This window comes from Ranitomeya variabilis, chromosome 5, assembly GCF_051348905.1.
Source record: "Ranitomeya variabilis isolate aRanVar5 chromosome 5, aRanVar5.hap1, whole genome shotgun sequence".
Lineage (NCBI taxonomy): Eukaryota > Metazoa > Chordata > Amphibia > Anura > Dendrobatidae > Ranitomeya > Ranitomeya variabilis.
This window is the reverse complement of record NC_135236.1, coordinates 123,276,266-123,295,443: the sequence shown is the minus strand read 5'-3', so window position 1 is coordinate 123,295,443 and position 19,178 is coordinate 123,276,266. Positions and strand designations below refer to the sequence as shown.

At 47.6% G+C, this 19,178-nt stretch overlaps 1 protein-coding gene across 1 annotated transcript in view; it reads right to left on the bottom strand.

Moving 5' to 3' along the window:
* CTDSPL2 (CTD small phosphatase like 2) overlaps positions 1-19,178 on the bottom strand; it is an 85,502-nt gene that overhangs the window by 21,889 nt on the left and 44,435 nt on the right. Inside the window, exons 10-11 of the mRNA XM_077263188.1 lie at positions 16,714-16,793; positions 15,694-15,820 (exon numbers count right to left, since the gene is read on the bottom strand). Coding sequence (XP_077119303.1) covers positions 15,694-15,820; positions 16,714-16,793 — 207 coding nt within the window. The remainder of the gene's footprint in view (positions 1-15,693; positions 15,821-16,713; positions 16,794-19,178) is intronic.

The following is a 19,178-nucleotide window of genomic DNA, read 5'->3' as shown; positions in this document are numbered from 1 at the left end:
GAAATTTATAAGGAGATACAAGTAGTTTTGGAGGAGGCTAGGAATGGGGGGATTCTTCCAGCCTCCATGAGGGAGGCCATAATAGTTGTAATCCCGAAGGAAGATAAAGATCTACGACTGCCTGAAGCTTATCGCCCGATTTCTTTGCTCACAACGGATGTTAAACGTCTGGCTGTGGTGTTGGCGGCCCGATTGTTGGGTGTTATTTCTAAGTTGATTAATCCAGATCAGTCTGGCTTTATGCCCGACAGGTCCATGGCAATCAATCTTAGAAGGCTTTTTTGAATTTACAATTGGGGGCTGATAACGGTGGGCATAGAGTTATTGCTTCTTTAGATGCCCATAAGGCATTCGACAGTGTGGAATGGGGATACTTGTGGCAGGTATTGCAATGCTTTGGCTTCGGCCCACAATTTGTGTCCTGGGTTCAGCTATTGTACGTGCAACCATCAGCTAGGGTGAGTGAAATAGGGATTTTTGTGTACTCACCGTAAAATCCTTTTCTCCGAGCCACTCATTGGGGGACACAGGACCATGGGTGTTATGCTGCTGTCACTAGGAGGCTGACACTAAGTTGAGACAAAAAAAAAGGTTAGCTCCTCCCCTGCAGTATACACCCTCGTGCTGGATTCCAGAGACCCAGTTCAGTGCAAAAGCAGTAGGAGATTAATATCAATATAATACATAACATTAGAGTATAACATGTCAGAAAAAAATCAAGAACCAAAAAGGTAACAAGCCGTAAGGCTAACAGGGTGGGTGCTGTGTCCCCCAATGAGTGGCTCGGAGAAAGGATTTTACGGTGAGTACACAAAAATCCCTATTTCTCCTTCGCCACATTGGGGGACACAGGACCATGGGACGTCCCAAAGCAGTCCCTGGGTGGGTAACAATACAACCAAATAACTCTGTGTACCATCTGACTTATAAATGCACAACGGCCGCCTGCAGAATACGTCTGCCAAGGGCCGCATCTGCGGAAGAATGAGTGTGGACGTTGTAGTGCTTTGTGAAAGTATGCAGGCTAGACCATGTTGCGGCCTTGCAAACCTGTTCCGCCGACGCCTGGTGCCGAATGGCCCAGGAAGCACCAACTGACCGAGTAGAGAGCTCTAACCCCCCGCCGGAATGGGCCTGCCCGACCCGATAAGCTTCTTGGATAGCTGATCGGATCCATCTGGCTATCGTAGCCTTAGACGCGGCTGAACCCTACCTGTGACCCTCATGGCGGATAAAGAGGGAATCCGATTTACGGAAAGAGGCAGTCCTAGAGACGTACCTCCTGAGAGCCCGTACCACGTCCAAAGTGTGAAGGGCCTTTTCGACCCTATGTTTTGGCTGTGGACAAAAGGAGGGAAGAATAATATCTTCATTGAGGTGAAAAGATGACACCACCTTAGGGAGAAAAGCGGGAGATGGGCGTAAGACTACTTTGTCCTGGTGGAAGGAAAGGAAGGGTGCCCGGCAGGAAAGAGTGGCCAACTCCGAGACGCGCCTGATAGACGTTATCACCACAAGGAAGACCACCTTCCAAGAGAGAATAGATAGTGGGACGTCTTGCAGAGGTTCAAACGCGAGTTCCTGAAGGACGCTCAGGACCAAGTTGAGATCCCAGGTCTCTAGTGGCATTCTGTAGGGGGGAACCACGTGGGAGACCCCTTGAATGAAGGTCCTGACTTGCGAGTTAGTAGCAATCTTACGCTGGAACAGCACCGACAGCGCTGAAATCTGGCCCTTGAGGGAACTGAGGGCCAGGCCGGAATCCAAGCCGGACTGGAGAAATTCCAGAATGAAGGGAATGGAGAAAGCGAGAGGGGGACGATCGCTGAGTCTGCACCAAGAGAAGGCGGCTTTCCAGGTGCGGTGGTAGATGCGAGCGGAAGACGTCTTGCGAGCTCTAATAATGGTGGAAATGACCTGCCAGGAGAAACCTGCTTGAGTTAGGATCCAGGTTTCAACAGCCACGCCGTTAAACGCAGGGCCCCTGAGCTCTGATGCTAGATCGGTCCTTTGCGGAGTAGATCTGGGCGGTCTGGCAACCGCCAGGGAACGTCGGATAGGAGATGCACCAGTTCCGCATACCATGTGCGACGCGGCCAATCTGGGGAGATAAGGACCACCGGAATCCCCTCTATCTTGATTTTCCGGATCACCTTCGGTAACAGAGGAAGTGGAGGGAACACGTACGGGAATCGGAACCTGTGCCAGGGGAATATCAGAGCATCCACCCCGACGGCCCGGGGGTCCCGAGAACACGGTACGAAGTTGGGGACTTTGGCGTTGAGCCTGGATGCCATCAGATCCACGTCCGGAGTCCCCCAGCGAAGGCAGATTTGACGAAAAACTTCTGGATGGAGCTCCCACTCTCCCGAGGCGAGACCCTGACGACTGAGAAAGTCCGCCGCCCAGTTCTCGACACCCGGAATGTGTACCGTGGAAATGGTGGAGTGGTTGACCTCGGCCCAACGGAGGATGTGTGACCTCCCGCATCGCTGCCCTGCTGCGAGTGCCCCCTTGATGGTTTATGTACGCAACAGCAGTGACGTTGTCCGACTGTATTCGGACTGGGTGACCCGCTAGCAGAGGGTGGAAATGTCTCAGGGCAAACCTGATAGCACGGATCTCCAGAATGTTTATGGGAAGTTTCGACTCCCTCTTCGACCAACGCCCCTGGGCAGTGTGGTGGAGAAACACCGCTCCCCAACCGAGGAGACTGGCGTCGGTGGTCACCACCAGCCAATGGATCGGAAGAAAAGACCTCCCATGGTGGAGAGTTGACTCCAAAGTCCACCACGTGAGCGCTTGCCTGGTCCGCGGGGACAGAGGGCATGGGCGGTCGAGGGTAAAGGGACTCCTGTCCCAGTTGTCCAGAAGAGCCTGTTGTAAAGGACGGAGATGCAGTTTGGCGAAGGGAATCGCTTCCATTGAGGCCACCATCATCCCCAGGATCTTCATGGCAAACCGAATGGACTGCGGGCGAGAAAGCGTCCTGGCCCCCTGTTGAAGCGCTTGGGCCTTGGAAGAAAGATCAGTCCCTTGGACGTGTCTAGGATCATGCCTAGGAAAGAGATCCTTCGAGCTGGAACAGGAGAGGATTTGTCCAGGTTGATTAACCAGCCAAGGCGCAAAAGCGAATCCAACGTAATGCGGACACTTGCTTCGCAGGCATGAAAAGATGGACCTTTGACCAGAAGGTCGTCTAAGTATGGCAACACGACCACTCCTCGGGAGTGCAGGATGGCCATGACCGCCGCCATGACCTTCGTGAATACCTTGGGTGCTGTGGCAAGACCGAAGGGCAAGGCCGTGAATTGAAAATGGTCCTCTCGAATGGCGAAGCGGAGGAACCTATGGTGTGGCGGAAAGATTGGGATGTGAAGATAAGCATCTCTGATGTCTATTGATGCTAGGAACTCGTCTCGCTCCAATGAGGAAATGACCGACCGAAGAGACTCCATCCGGAAGTGTCGTACTTTTACGTGCTTGTTTAGGAGTTTCAAGTCCAAGATGGGGCGCACGGACCAGTCCTTCTTTGGTACGACGAAGAGGTTTGAGTAGAATCCTTTGAATCTCTCGTGTTCCGGAACCGGAACGATGACCCCGTTTTGGCGGAGGGAATCGATGGCGCAATGGAGAGCGCGCGACTGAGCTCTTGAAATTGGGAGATGCGAGGGAAAAAAACCGAGCTGGGGGTGAGACGGAAAATTCTATTTTGTAACCAGACGACACCAGGTCTCTGACCCATTCGTCGGGGATGACGGAAAGCCAGACCTGACGAAAAAGAAGTAGGCGTCCGCCTACCTTGGTGGTGTCGACTGGAATACTCCCCGAGTCATTGTGAAGGAAATCTGGCAGGTCTAGAACCTCTGGTTCTGGGTTGTCTAGGTCTTCCTCTCCAGGACGGATTTGGTTTGTAAGAAGGTCGAGAGTCCCTGTCTGTGCGTGTAGATCGTTCTGATCTAGACGATGCAGCAGAGTTGGACCAGAAAGGGCCACCTCGAAAGGGGCGAAAGCGAAAATACTGTTGGCGCTGAAAAGCAGCCTTTGGTCTGTGTTGAGGGAGGAACTTGCTTTTTCCCCCTGTAGCATCGGAAATAAGTTGGTCCAATTTCTCACCAAATAGGCGTCCGCCCTGAAAGGGGAGAGAAACTAAACTAGAGACTTTTTTTTTTAGGAGGAATCCGCCCGCCACTCTCTAAGCCAGATAGCTCTCCTGATGGTGACGGCGTTTGAAGCCGCTGTTGCCGCACAGTCTGCTGCGTCTAAGGATGCGTACACAACGTAATCTGCTGCCATAGCAATCTGTTTGGCGAGGTCCGCCGCTTCAGCCGGAAGAGCGTGGTCCTGAAAGGAATGTGCCAGAGTATCTGCCCAGGAAACCATAGTTTTAGCGACCCAGGCCGCAGCGAAGGAAGGGGATAGGGAGGAACCTGAGGCTTCATACACTGATCGCGCCAGGGAATCCAACTGGCGCTCTGTGGGACTCTTAATTGATGCCCCGTCAGGTACTGATAAAAGCGTTTTGGTAGCCAAACGCGACACCGGAGGATCCACCAGCGGTGGCTCCGTCCAATCTTTAACCAGCTCTGGGGAAAAGGGATATTTAGACTCTAGAGCCTTTTTGCCCGTAAAGCGTTTATCCGGTCGCTCCCTATGCCTCTTAACTATCTCTAGAAAATCCGGATGGGAGGCGAAGACCTTATGGGATCGCTTGTTTCTTGTGAAGGAAACTGCGTGATCCGGAGTTGAATAAGGGTCATCATTAACCTTTAGCGCATGATTGACAGCCTCAATGAGGGAGTCAACGGTTGAACGGAACTCCGGAGAATCCGGGTCCATGGACGCCTCAGACTCATACTCAGAGTCGTGATCGCTTCTAGCCCCTGGAGAGGGTGAGCGAGAAGTGGAGTTAATGGAGGCTGAATGGCGCGGCGAATGATCGGGAGAGGTAGTGCGGATCCGTTTTGTGGATGTCCGAATCTCCTGTGGGTGAGAGCGGCCCCTGCTGGCCGACGATTCCCCTGTAATAGAGGGGTCTCTTAACCCAGGTAAACGAATGCCCCGCTCCCCAGAGGGGTCATGAAGGGATTCAATCGCCTTAGCTAGCGAGGCCACGGTTTGTGACAGGGACGTGGCCCACTCAGGGGGGCTAGGAGCACTGGGGTCGGTAGCGGCGGAGGGCTCCTGGGCACATTGGGCATCACAGGATGGGCAGAACGGGGAGCTCTGAGGCCTGGGAAGAGGAGCCTGGCAGGTGGTACAAGCAGAGAAAAAGGTGGTATGCCCCTTGACTGGGACCTGTTGTACCCCAATGTGATGCACCGAGCTGCTATGAGGAAGCAGAGGGGTAGCGCTGCAGGGAAGCAGCTAAAGCTGTCTCCTTACCCGGTCCTGTGCCCCGCAATCGAGTGGAGAAGAAAGATCCTCCGTGGGAGAAAAGACCGGCCGGCGCTGCGTGCTGCAGGGGGAAGATGGCTGCCGAGACCCTGAAGTGAAGTCTCGCAGGGAGCGAGAAGCGCCAGAAGCGTGGGCGGGGCCATAGAAGTGATGCGTGGAGTGGGCGGAGCCTACCGGAGTGCGGCCTAGCAAGGGGCCGAAGCCGGGGACTAAATTTCTGGCCTCGGCCGGCGCGCACCCGCGGGGAAAGGAATCGCGGCGCTCCGAAAAGGATGCTGCCGCTAAGGAGGAGGAGGAGGAAAGGTGACCCCCATAGAAAAAACCATCCCCTAAGGCCATAACCCAGTGGTAGGGGCGCACACCATCTGCACTTACCCCATAAAGGTGCCAGGGCTACATAGGACGGTGCAGGGTTGGGGGAGCCTCTATCCACCATCCCCAAGAAAAGGGGGGTGGAGCGGAACCGTCCGCCTCCTTCCATCAACCGCTTTTTTACAGTGGTGATGCAGTGGGGGCTGCACGGACGCCACAGTGGTATAGTGCCTCTGTACAGCCGAGGGTGAAACCTGGTGGGCAGGGCAGATGTCCAGCAATAAAAGGCCTGGCTGCAGAAGAGGATACTGGAGCTAAAACACCAGTGCTCGTCTGTTACTCGGGGGGAGATCGGTGCCCGTGAAAGGGTCCCGTCGCCCAAAAAAAAAAAAAAGTGGTCAGCTCAGGCAGTGGCATCCCACGTCGCAGGAGAGGATACGGAGAGGTGAAACTCCCGTGCTCGCCTGTTGTTGGTTCGGGGGAGATCGGAACATGAAAGAATCCGTCGCCCCCTTCGTCCGGGATAGAAAGGTTTAAATCCAGTGAGCCTCCTACGGACACTAAGCTTGAACTGGGTCTCTGGAAGCCAGCACGAGGGTGTATACTGCAGGGGAGGAGCTAACCTTTTTTTTTGTCTCAACTTAGTGTCAGCCTCCTAGTGACAGCAGCATAACACCCATGGTCCTGTGTCCCCCAATGTGGCGAAGGAAAAAGGGGAGCTTTCTCATACGATTAGACTACATAGAGGGACGAGACAGGGGTGTCCGCTCTCCACTCTTTTGTTTGCTTTAGCCGTGGAGCTGCTGGCCGCCAGTCCGCTGAGGTCTCTGGGTTTAAATATGGATTGATAGAGAAAAAGATAGCGCTTTTATGCGGATGATATACTGCTGTTCTTGAGTGATCCACATGATTCACTGAGTAATGCAATTCGGCTAATCGAGGGATTTGGTGCTTTGTCGGGGCTTAAAATAAATTGGAATAAGTCAACTCTGTTTATGGTGGATGATGCAGGGGGTGATCTTGGAGATTCTATGGAAGGGGGTAGACTTAAAGTAGCAGATCAATTCAAATATTTGGGGATACTAATCTCTTTGCCGATCACGAATTACTTGCATACGAATCTTACACCGGTTCTGGGAACTCTTAAGGCAAAGGTAGGGGCTTGGTCTAAGTTGCATTTATCTGTTGTAGGCCGAATTAATCTCATTAAGATGATTTTGATGCCTAAGATACTGTATGTTCGCCATAACTTACCTATCTGGATAGCACGTGTAAAATTCAAATTGATTAACTCTTTATTTAGAGGCCTGGTGTGGGGGAGGCAACACCCGCGAATTAGATTGGAGACGCTTCAACGCCCTAAGGACGCGGGAGGCTTGGCTTTACCTAACCCTGAAATATATTTCTTGGGGGCCCAATGTCAGCATTTAAAGGGCTGGGAACATGAGTCGTCTTCCAATGTAGCACAACTTTTGATAGAAAGGGTGGTGAAGAGAAGTCTGGCGGTACAGTGTCTGGAAGATGGATCCCTAGGGATACCTAGGGATACTGGGGAAGAAATACCCAACATTATTTCTGATATATAAAGTATGGGGGAGAATTAGTCTTGGTTGGAACTAGGCTAGGGGAGGCTACGAGAAGTTAGGCCTGAGGAGGGTTCGCCTATATATTTATGGTGTATTCGTTTACAAATAAAAGTTATTGTATATGGTTAACGTATATAATACCACAGGATATGTTAAGAGGAAAGCGTGAGCTGTCTAAAAAGGAAGGAGGGGGCGGGCTGGGTAAGGGGGGGGGGGGGGGGTTAACAGTGGGGGAAAATAGAAATGTATGTCTTAATGTGAAATGTTTTATTGGACTCATATTTAATAAAAAACATTTGAGTAAAAAAGCCGGATCACTCACCGGTAATGCTCTTTTAGTGAGTCCACGACAGCACCCTACTGGAGAGAGGGATCCGCCCTGCAGGAACAGGAAACCTATTGAGAAACAAAAGGGGGCGGTCCGCCTTTCCTCCTCAGTTTTGATTTCAGAGTACCCGGAGGACCGCCAGTATTAGGCAAATATCATTTATTTCATTGTTTAAACTTATTTGCTTATGATTAAAAGGATTTTACTCAAATAATATGTATTATATTAATCTAGGGAGGGATGTAAGAGGGTGCTGTCGTGGACTCACTAAAAGAGCATTACCGGTGAGTAATCCGGCTTTTTACTCTTCGCCACGACAGCACCCTACTGGAGATCTTTCAGAGACCATCACCTAGGGAGGGGACCACCGTGCTGAAGACAGTCCTGCCAAAGTCTAGGTCAGAAGTTGACGATAGGTCTAGCCTATAGTGGTTATAGAATGTAGAAGGATTTGACCAAGTTGCCGCCTTACATATAGTTTCAATCGGGACGTCTCCCCTCTCTGCCCAGGAGGATGCCATCGCTCTGGTAGAGTGTGCCGTTATGCCTTCCGGAGGGTTTTCTTTCCTCGCGGAGTAAGCCAGTCTGATAGACTCTCTGATCCACCGGGATAAGGTGCTTTTTGTTACTCCATGACCCTTCTTGACACCCTGGAAGGAAATAAACAGAGCCCTACTCTGTCGCCAGCTGCTGGTCTTCTCAATGTATTTTAACACTACTCTTTTAACGTCTAGAGTGTGATATTTTTGTTCTTCAGGAGTGGATGGATTACTGAAGAAAGTGGGCAAGATTATTTCTTGTGACCTGTGGAATTTTTTCGCTACTTTGGGTAGGTAGGAAGGGTCTGGTTTAAGAATTAATTTATCCTGAAAGGTTAACAAAAAAGGTGGATCTATAGAGAGTGCTTGGATGTCACTGATTCTCCTAGCTGAAGTCAGTGCTACCAAGAGGGCCGTTTTTAGTGATAGACATTTAATTGGTATTGAGTCTATTGGCTCGAATGGAGAGTCTGTTAGGGCTTGTAAGACTAAATTTAAATCCCAGGGTGGAATCCTAGGTATGTTAACTGGATTCATTCTTTCGCAGGCCGTAATAAATCTGGATACCCATCTATCCCCCGCGATGTTATGGCCATAGAGGGCTCCTAGTGCTGAAACATGAACCTTTAAGGTGTTTACAGTTAGACCTAGTTCTCTCCCTTTTTGAAGAAACTCCAGGATAGAATGTATCGGAATCTCTGATGTGTTGGTAGATGTATGGAATTGAAAAAATTTTCTCCATACTCTTGTATAGATTTTTGTGGTGGAGGGTTTTCTACTATGGAGAAGCGTATCAATTAAACCCCCCGAGAATCCTCTCGATCTTAGCATCTGCCTCTCAAGTTCCAGGCCGTCAGGTGGAGATTGTCCACCTGAGGGTGGAAAAACGGACCCTGGAAGAGAAGGTTGGGCGTTGAGGGGAGGACCCAAGGATCTGAGACCGACATGGTCTGTAGCCATGAGAACCATGGTCTCTTGGGCCAGAATGGAGCTATCAGTACAACTCTCGCCCCTTCTTCTCTGATTTTGCGTATAACTTGAGGTAGCAATATGATCGGAGGAAACGCGTACGCCAGACTGAACTGCCAAGGGGCTTGGAGAGCGTCCAGAATGTCCGGATGATCCGCTGGAGATAGAGAAGCAAATCTCCGGACTTTTCTGTTTTTCCTTGTGGCGAAGAGATCTATCTGAGGACGGCCCCAAAGAGATATTATTTCCAGAAATATTTGCTGGTTTAGACACCACTCTCCTTGTCTCAGGGTGTGTCGGCTTAAAAAGTCCGCCTGCTGATTGCTTGCTCCTCTTATGTGCAGCGCAGTAAGGGATGTTAGGTGACTTTCTGCTAGATTTAAGATTTCTGTAGCAGAAGACATCAGAGTCTCTGATCGCGTACCTCCTTGCCGATTTAGATACGCCACTGTGGTGGTGTTGTCGGATAGGACTCTGACGTCTTTCCCCCGAAGCTGTGGGAGGAAATGATATAAGGCGTATTTTACAGCATTCAGTTCTTTAAAGTTAGAGGAGCTGCCGCTTTCCTCCATGCTCCATGACCCCTGGCAATAATCATTTCCCATATGAGCGCCCCATCCATGAGGACTGGCGTCAGTGGTTATGGTATGAGATGGCGTTATTACCCATGGAACCCCACTCATCAAATGGTTTGAGTCTAGCCACCACTCTAAGGAAGTTAAAACCTCCTGAGATAAGGTTATTTTTGCATTTAGGCGCCCAAATAACCGTCTATCCTCTTGTAATACTTGATGTTGTAGTGTTCGAGTATGGTGTTGAGCCCATCTCACTGCTGGTATACAAGAGATAAGAGACCCTAATAACGACATAGCTTGTCTTAGGGATATACGCGGATTATTTATTGCAGCTAGGACTTTGTGTCTGATCAGTAGAACCTTTACCTGCGGCAGAAGACACTTTTGAGATATGGAGTCTAACTGGAACCCCAAGAACGCCTGACGGGAAAGCGGAGTGAGTCTGGATTTGTCGGTATTGATTATCCAGCCCAGGTCCTGTAGAGAGGAAATTGCGTGAGCTAAACGATCAGTACATTGAGTAACTGAATTTCCTATTACCAGAAAGTCATCCAGATAGGGCACAATCAAAGTCTCCTTCTGGCGTAGGTATGCCATCACCTCTAGCATTATCTTGGTGAAGATCCTCGGCGCTGTTGAGAGGCCGAAGGGTAAGGCCGCATACTGGAAGTGACGAACCTCGTTGTTGATTTTTACCGCCACTCTGAGAAATTTTTGGTATCTGTCATGAATGGGGAGATGATAGTAAGCATCCTTTAGATCAATGCCCCCCATCATACAGTTTGGGAATAGGAGCTTTATGGTGGACCTAATGGATTCCATTTTAAATGTATAGTTTTCAATGAATGAATTGAGTTTTTTAAGGTTTATGATTGTCCTGAAAGAACCGTCGGGCTTAGAAATTAGGAATAGGGGAGAGTAGAATCCCTTACCCTCCTGTCCCACCGGCACTTGGACTAGGACCCGTTTTGATATTAGGGTTTGAATTTCAAGCTCTAGAGCCTGTTGCTGTATAGGCGAGCTGAGAGATGTTATAATATAAGACTCGTGGGGAACACGAGAGAATTTTAGTTTAATTCCATCTCGGATGATATTTAAAGCCCACGAGCTAGATGTTATTTTCTCCCATTGAGTGGTAAAAAATTTAAGTCTGCCCCCAACTGGTATATCCTCAGTATTTGTTGTCTTTTGGGGGGTTGGGTCTTCTAAACATGGTACCTCTCTGCTTGTCGTCCTTAGGGGTCCATGTTGTAGACCTATCCATTTGTCTCCTCTTGCCAAACGGCCTCCTCTTAAAGGCTCTCCTGTAAAAGGGAATAGAGGATTCAGGAAAAGCTTTCTTCCTGTCCTTTGCTTTCTTGAGTATCTCGTCTAAGGTTTTACCAAAGAGGTACTCACCCTCACATGGGATTGCGCATATTTTGGATTTAGATTGCGCGTCCCCTTTCCAACTCTTCATCCATAGAGCTCTTCTTGCGTTATTCACAAGGCCCGCAGATCTTGCTGCTAAACGGAGTGAGTCGGCGGAGGCGTCTGCCATAAAGGCCGCTGCTCCTCGTATTAAAGGGATGGCTGCTCGTAGTTTTTCTCTCGAGCTTTTGTTTTCAATTTGCTGGTCTAATTGATCAATCCAGATGATCATTGACCGGGCCGCACAAGTGCTGGCTACTGCAGGTTTGAATATTCCTGTAGCCGCTTCCCAAGAACGTTTAAGGGATGATTCAGCCTTACGATCCAAAGGATCGACTAGTAATCCTGCATCCTCCACAGGTAGAGTGGATTGCTTAGAGGTAGAAGCTACAGCAGCGTCGACCTTAGGGACTTTGGTCCATGTAAGAAGCTCCTCGTCACTGAACGGATATTTACGTTTTGACGCTGAGGGTAGAAAGCTTCTCTGATCCTGCTTCTCCCACTCTCTTTTAATTAATGTTTTCACTGCTGGTATAACTGGAAAACATCTCCTCTTTCTGTCTGCCAAACCCGCGAACATTATGTCCTGCGCGGTTTGCGCACCCTTAGACTCTTCACACCCCATGGTATTTCGGATTGACTTTACCAAGTTGTCCACACTGTCTAAGGGAAAACATGAGCGTCCCTCGATCTCTGATGAGGATGACGATGCTGAACATGATGACAGGGAGGCGTCTGACAGTACAGGTTGGTCACTGTCGGAGTCTGACACAAGTGTCGGTGTTTTAGACTTAGCACTACGCGGTTTGTCCTGGGTCATATTTTTTAGCTCCTCTCTAATAATGGCCCGTAGGTCCGTAATGGACACTGCTGCGCCCTGTGTTGTTTCCTTAAAGCAGTCCTTGCAAAGCTTTTTGGGGTATGAGTCAGGAAGGGGCTGGTTACACAAGGCACATTCCCTGTGCTTCGTTTTTTGTCGTTTTTTGCTCTAAGCGTATAAGTAGAGAGAGAAAGGGAAAAGAGAGAGAAATAGGGAGACAGCGTCAGCTTAATAGGCAGAGTTCACAACTCACCCAGTGAAGCAAATAATACCGGATCAGAAGGCCGAGATCCTGTTCTGGAACCGTCACTTTTACGAGCGGTGTCCGAGGATCCTCTGGCGTGATCTTTGGCGGGGGGTACTGGATCTCCAGCTGTGGGGTCCATGGCACCTGGGGATGACATCTCTGCATCGCCGTTCTAATGTTTGTGAGCGATTTAAATAGTTTTTTTTTTTTTTTTCCCTTTGCGCATGCGCAGATCGGCACCGGCTTCCCCCGCCTTGGATCCGGCCTGGGCGCCCCGGAAGTCCATGATTCACTTCCGGGGTAGCCTGTATTGCGGCGGTCGGCGCATGTGCGGCCCGGGATTCAGCGCCGGGCCGCAATGGAGGATCACCTTACCCGGCTCCTGGTCATGCTGCCACACCGCACGCTGGGAAGGACGCCGGTCGGCCCTCCCCGGACCCGGCCGTCTGCCCGCTCCATCAGACGAGGAGGGAGCCGTCTAACGGAACTCCCCCGACGCTGCTTCTGAGCCGCAGCCCCTGCCGTTCTCTCGGACACCGCGCAGGCGGCATGCTAGCCCAGGTATGTTTCCCATAACGAAGTCCTGTCGTTCCCGCAGGAACAGGAAACCTAAACTGAGGAGGAAAGGCGGACCGCCCCCTTTTGTTTCTCAATAGGTTTCCTGTTCCTGCAGGGCGGATCCCTCTCTCCAGTAGGGTGCTGTCGTGGCGAAGAGTAAAAAGTAATGTAATGTACAAGCCATTATTTCTTATATTTAGGGACTCTACTGCGATGGGGGTTTGTTCCACAGGACTGGTGCATAGCAAATGTGGTACCAATACGAAAAAGGGCTCTAAAAGTGAACCTGAAAATTACAGGCCAGTAAGTCTAATCTCTATTATTGGTAAAATATTTGAAGGGTTTCTTTTTTTGAAACATAAATTTTTAATTTTTTACAAATTGTGTCGAGCATTACATCATTTGAAGGGTTTCTGAGGGATGTTACTCTGGATTATCTCAATGAGAATAATTGTGTAACTCCATATCAGCATGGGTTTATGAGGAATCGCTCCTGTCTAACCAATCTCATCAGTTTTTATGAAGAGGTAAGCTATAGACTGGACCAAGGTGAGTCATTGGATGTGGTATATCTTGATTTTTCCAAAGCGTTTGATACCGTGATACCGTGCCACACAAGAGGTTGGTACACAAAATGAGAATGCTGGGTCTGGGGGAAAATGTGTGTATATGGGTAAGTAACTGGCTTAGTGATAGAAAGCAGAGGGTGGTTATAAATGGTATATTCTCTAACTGGGTCGCTGTGACCAGTGTGGTACCGCAGGGGCCGGTGTTGGGACCTGTTCTCTTCAACATATTTATTAACAATCTGGTAGAAGGTTTACACAGTAAAAGATCGGTATTTCCCGATGATACAAAACTATGTAAAGCCGTCAATACAAGGGAAGATAGTATTCTGGTACAGATGGATCTGGATAAGTTGGAAACTTGGGCTGAAAGGTGGCAGATGGGGTTTAACTATGGTAAATGTAAGGTTATACACATGGGAAGAAGGAATCAATATCACACTGAATGGTTAACCACTGGGTAAATCTGACATGGAGAAGGACTTGGGGATCCTAGTTAATGATAAACTTACCTGGAGCAGCCAGTGCCAAATAGCGGCTGCCAGGGCTAACAGGATCATGGGCTGCATTAAAAGGCCTGAATACACAATGAGAACATTATACTGCCTCTGTACAAATCCCTGGTTAGACCGCATATGGAGTACTGTGCACAGTTTTGGGCACCGATGCTCAGGAAAGATATAATGGAACTAGAGCGAGTACAAAGGAGGGCAACAAAATTAATAAAGGGGATGGGGGAACTACAATACCCGGAGATTAGCAAAATTAGGATTATTTATTCTAGAAAAAAAAAAGACGACTGATGGGCGATGTAATAACCATGTATAAGTATATAAGGGGACAATACAAATATCTCTCTGGGAATCTGTTTATACCAAGGAAGATGACAGTCACAAGGACGCATTTTCTGCATCTGGAGAAGATTTTTCCCACCAACATAGAAGAGGATTCTTTACTGTCGGGGCAGTGAGAATCTGGAATTCCTTGCCTGATGAGGTGGTGATGGCGAACTCAGTCGAGGTGTTCAAGAGAGCCCTGGATGTCTTCCTGGAGCGTAACAATATTGCATCTTACAGTTATTAGGTCCTTTAGAAGGATGTACATCTGGTGATTTATTCTGACGGAATTTGGCTGAACTGGATGGACAAATGTATTTTTTCACTTTGCTAACTATGTTACTATGTTACATGTGCCTTTAACAGCCTCGGGTGGTATCAAGATCCACCTGTGGCTGTTAACCCGTTAAATGCCGCTGTCAATCTCTAACAGCGGCATTTAACTCACACTTCTGTGAATAATGCCAGAAATCCCACCCATCTGTGACCCAGTCACATGATGGTGGGTGAATGATGGGTTGGCATGACAACCAGAGGTCTCCAGCAGACCTCTATGGTTGTCAGAGCCGCGTTGCTAAGAGCGCCGCACGGTGGTCGGTGCTCATAGCAAGTAAGCATTTTTGCTACACACAGGTGATCTGCATGTAGCAGAGCCGATCGGGTTATCGCAGCTTTTAATCTCCCATAAAAGTTCAAATCACCACCCTTTCGCCCCATTTAAAATAAAAAAAATAAAAATCAAACATACACATATTTGTTATCACAGCGTTCAGAATTGCCCGATCTACCAAGCTATAAAAAGAACTAATCCGATCGGTAAACGGCGTAGAGACAAAGTAATATCCCCAAAATTTTGGGTTTATTTTGGGTCGCTGCACTGCAACATTGCATTAAAATGCAATAACGGGTGATCAAATGATCGTATACACACCAACATGGTATTATTAAAAATGTCAGCTCGCCGCAAAAAGTAATCCTTCAGCCGGCCCCAGAATCTGAAAAATGGAGGCGCTACGAGGCTCGGAAAATTACGCAATTTAAGAAAATAAAAAACAAAACAAACTTTGGATTTTTTTTCACCACTTAAATAAAAAATAACCTAGACATGTTTGGTGTCTATGAACTCGTAATGACCTGGAGAATCATAATGGCAGGTCAGTTTTAGCATTTGGTGAAAATGGTAAAAAAATTTTTTTAAAAAAAACAGTTGTGGAATCACACTTTTTTGCAATTTCATTGCATTTGGAATTGTTTTCCAGTAGACGATATGTTACAACTAACCATGTCGCTCAAAAGGAAAAACTCGTTCCGCAAAAAACAAGCCCTCACATGGCCATATTGATCGAAAAATAAAAAAAAGTTATGGCTCTGGGAAGAAGGGGGGCGCAAAACATAAGCATAAACAAAAAAGGGTTCCATCATGAAGGGGTTAAATAGACAGTTCGGATTAACAGGCCCAAAACCAATGACCATTCATTATGCAGGCTGCATGCACAGCTACGGTTTTGACATCTATTAAAATCTCAAATATAACCACAAAATTAACTTACCTGGTATGCAAAGGCTTGTGGTGAGTTATCAATGATGATTGTTTTAGAAAGATCCCTCCCCAGGATGTTCAGGTCTTTGATGTAGTTCCCTTGGACACAAACACAATGCTCCCGAAACAATCTGTGTCTGGGAAATTCAGATATACAAGTTGAAAAATAGTAAGGCTATTTAACTGGGAAAAACAGATCTATCTATATACATATTATAATATATAGTGTGTGTGTGTGTATGGCGACGATTATGTCTTAACGGGTAGCCATGGCGTCAATGTTGTCATAACGGGTTGCCATGGCGTCAATGTCGTCATAACGGGTTGCCATGGCGACAATGTCGTCATAACGGGTTGCCATGGCGACAATGTCGTCATAACGGGTTGCCATGGCGACAATGTCGTCATAACGGGTTGCCATGGCGACAATGTCGTCATAACGGGTTGCCATGGCGTCAATGTCGTCATAACGGTTGCCATGGCGACAATGTCATCATAATGGGTGCCATGGCGACAATAATGATGTCATAATGGGTGCCATGGCGACAATTATGTCATAATGGGTGCCATGGCGACAATGATGTCATAATGGGTGCCATGGAGACAATGATGATGTCATAATGGGTGCCATGGAGACAATGATGTCATAATAGGTGCCATGGCGACAATGATGTCATCATGGGTATATGGGCACGAGACTATGGGATGGAGGATAATCGTAATTTGTTATGACCAACCACAGTTAGTTACTATGCCTGGGCAATGCCGGGCTCTTCAGCTAGTTGATTAATAAAGCCCCTTTTCACCAGAAAAGTCAGACTAGTGGAAAGTCACTTTTTTATGCCAGGTTCCGGAGTCATGACAGGAGCATTTTCCTGACTCTGGTATGCAGGTGGATATATGACGTGCCAAATTACCAAAGACTTGTGCAACGTAAAATAATTTGGTGCATCTTACTCTAGCAGATCTCGGGTAGAATGCCAGTCTGGATGAATGCCCCCTATATTTCTGAAGCTTGGTGTGAACTTACCTGACCAGTCGCTTTTTGGGATCCAAAATATTCAGTAATTTGTCTGCATAGACTTTCTTTGAGGCCGTAAAAAGGATTATCTGTGGAATACAAGAAGGTGGTGTGAAAGAGGAAAAAAAAATTAATCATAATAATAATAATAAATAGAGAGATCTATATATATATATATATATATATATATATATATATATATATATATATATATATATATATATATATATATATATCTGAATGTGTATATCCGGGATTGGCACCTGCACCGTCGCAGCTACAGCCACAAAATTTAGCACAGTCACACATCACGGACCCCGAGAGCGTCATAGGCTATGTTGTGAGGCGAAATTTTAACCCCGTGCGTTGCAATTCACCAAACAATTTTGACCTTATCTACATAATGGGGAAATGTGAAAGGAAAAGTGTTGGAGGCAAATTGACAGCTGCCAGATGTGAACAAGGGGGACTTAAAGAACAAGAGCGATGGCGCCAAAGAGTATATACCGTACAGTTGCTAAGGTGGGGCCCCGACATGGGATACTCACCACACACGGGGATATGAACACACACAAAATGCGCCACACACTACCACGTGCCTGAACACATATCACCCTCAGCACACATTTCACCACACATAAACCAACCTCGCCACATAAAAGTCGCCACTCAAAACTCGCCACGAGCAAAATTCGCCACATGCAAAACTCACCACATACAAAACTAGGCTCACGCAAAACTCGCCACACGTGCAAAACTCACCTCATGGAAAACTTGCCACACGCAAAACTTACACACAGAAAAATTGCCACATGCACAAAAGTTGCAACACATGCAAAAGTTGCCTCACACAAAACTTGCACGTACTCAAAACGCACCACACATAAAACTCGCCATGTGCAAAACTTGCTGCACACAACTTGCTACACTAACCTGTCACATGCAACTCGACACACAAAAAGTTGCTACACGCATGTCGCCACACAAAACTCATCTCATAAAAGTCGCTACATGCATGTCGCCACACGCAACTCAATACAAACAAATTGACACATGAAACTCGCCCTAAAACACACACAAGTCTGGTATTATCCTTCAAAAATAAAAATCTGATTAATAAACAGACAAACTACAAGAGCAACAAGTGTACCATATAGGAAATACGGCAGCTGTCAGTCACATGACCTGTCTATTATGTGTATGTGTGAGCTAATATATACTGCCAGGGGGGAGGGCTTCCTGTTGGCTGGGATTTATCAGTCTGCCAATAGCAACCAATCACAGCTCAGTTTCTACTTTGCTACAGTTAATTAATCTGAGCTCTGATTGGTTAATATAGGCAGGACGTTCTCAGTGTAACAAAGCTTGTGTGAGGTAATAGCATGTCAGTTAGGGTGTGTTAGTGGAAAGGCTGATGTCAGTCACATTACCTCTATGTGAGAGGATATAGGAACTGCCAGTTACAGACTATTTTTACCACAATAATGCCTCATAAGAAAAGGAATTCCATGGCACGAAAGTCAGCTGATGCGAAAAAAAAAAAAGCTGAATTACGGGCCAATGAAAAATGTGAAGACCGAGAAACAAGGCTGACACACGAGAACAGCAGCTGCTTCCTCAAGAGCCAATGAACTTTCTGAGGAGAGGGAAGCGAGGCTTGCAGACAAGAGAACAAGAGCTGCTTCCTCAAGAGCCAATGAACTTTCTGAGGAGAGGGAAGCGAGGCTTGCAGACATGAAAACAAGAGCTGCTTTCTCAAGAGCCAATGAACTTTCTGAGGAGAGGGAAGCGAGGCTTGCAGATAAGAGAAGAGGAGCTGCTTCCTCAAGGGCCAATGAGTCATCTCAGCAGAGAGAAGGCCGACTTGCCGCTAAGAGAATTGCTATTTCTTCCACCAGGGTACAGGAAATGGTTGGAGATTTGAAACATGCTGCCTTTTGTTACCAGTCAGACATAAACTATCAGGATAATCCTAAAGTTCAGATAGGAAAAATGGATGTGGTCTGCATGTACTGCAGTGCCCTAAAATGGAAAGATGAACCGCCAGGTTTATGCTGTGCAAATGGCAAGATAAAACTTCCACCTCTCCTGTCACCACCAGATCCCCTAAAGTCTCTGATGACAAGTACCAGTACAATATCACAGCATTTCTTGGACAACATCAGGAAGTACAACTCCTGCTTCCAAATGACATCATTTGGTGCAACAAAAGAAATGTTTACAATAGGATTTATGCCGACATTTAAAGTTCAAGGACAGGTTTACCACTCAATTGGCTCACTGCTTCCATTACAAGGAGAAGAACCTCAATTTCTTCAACTCTTCTTCATGGGAAATGCAGAAGCAGAGGCTCAGCGGAGATGCTCTTTAATTCCTAACACTCGCCTTGATATTGTCACTATTTTGCAGCAGTTCCTTCACTCCAACAATCCATATGTTCAACTTTTCAAGACTGCACTTGAATGCATGCCAAA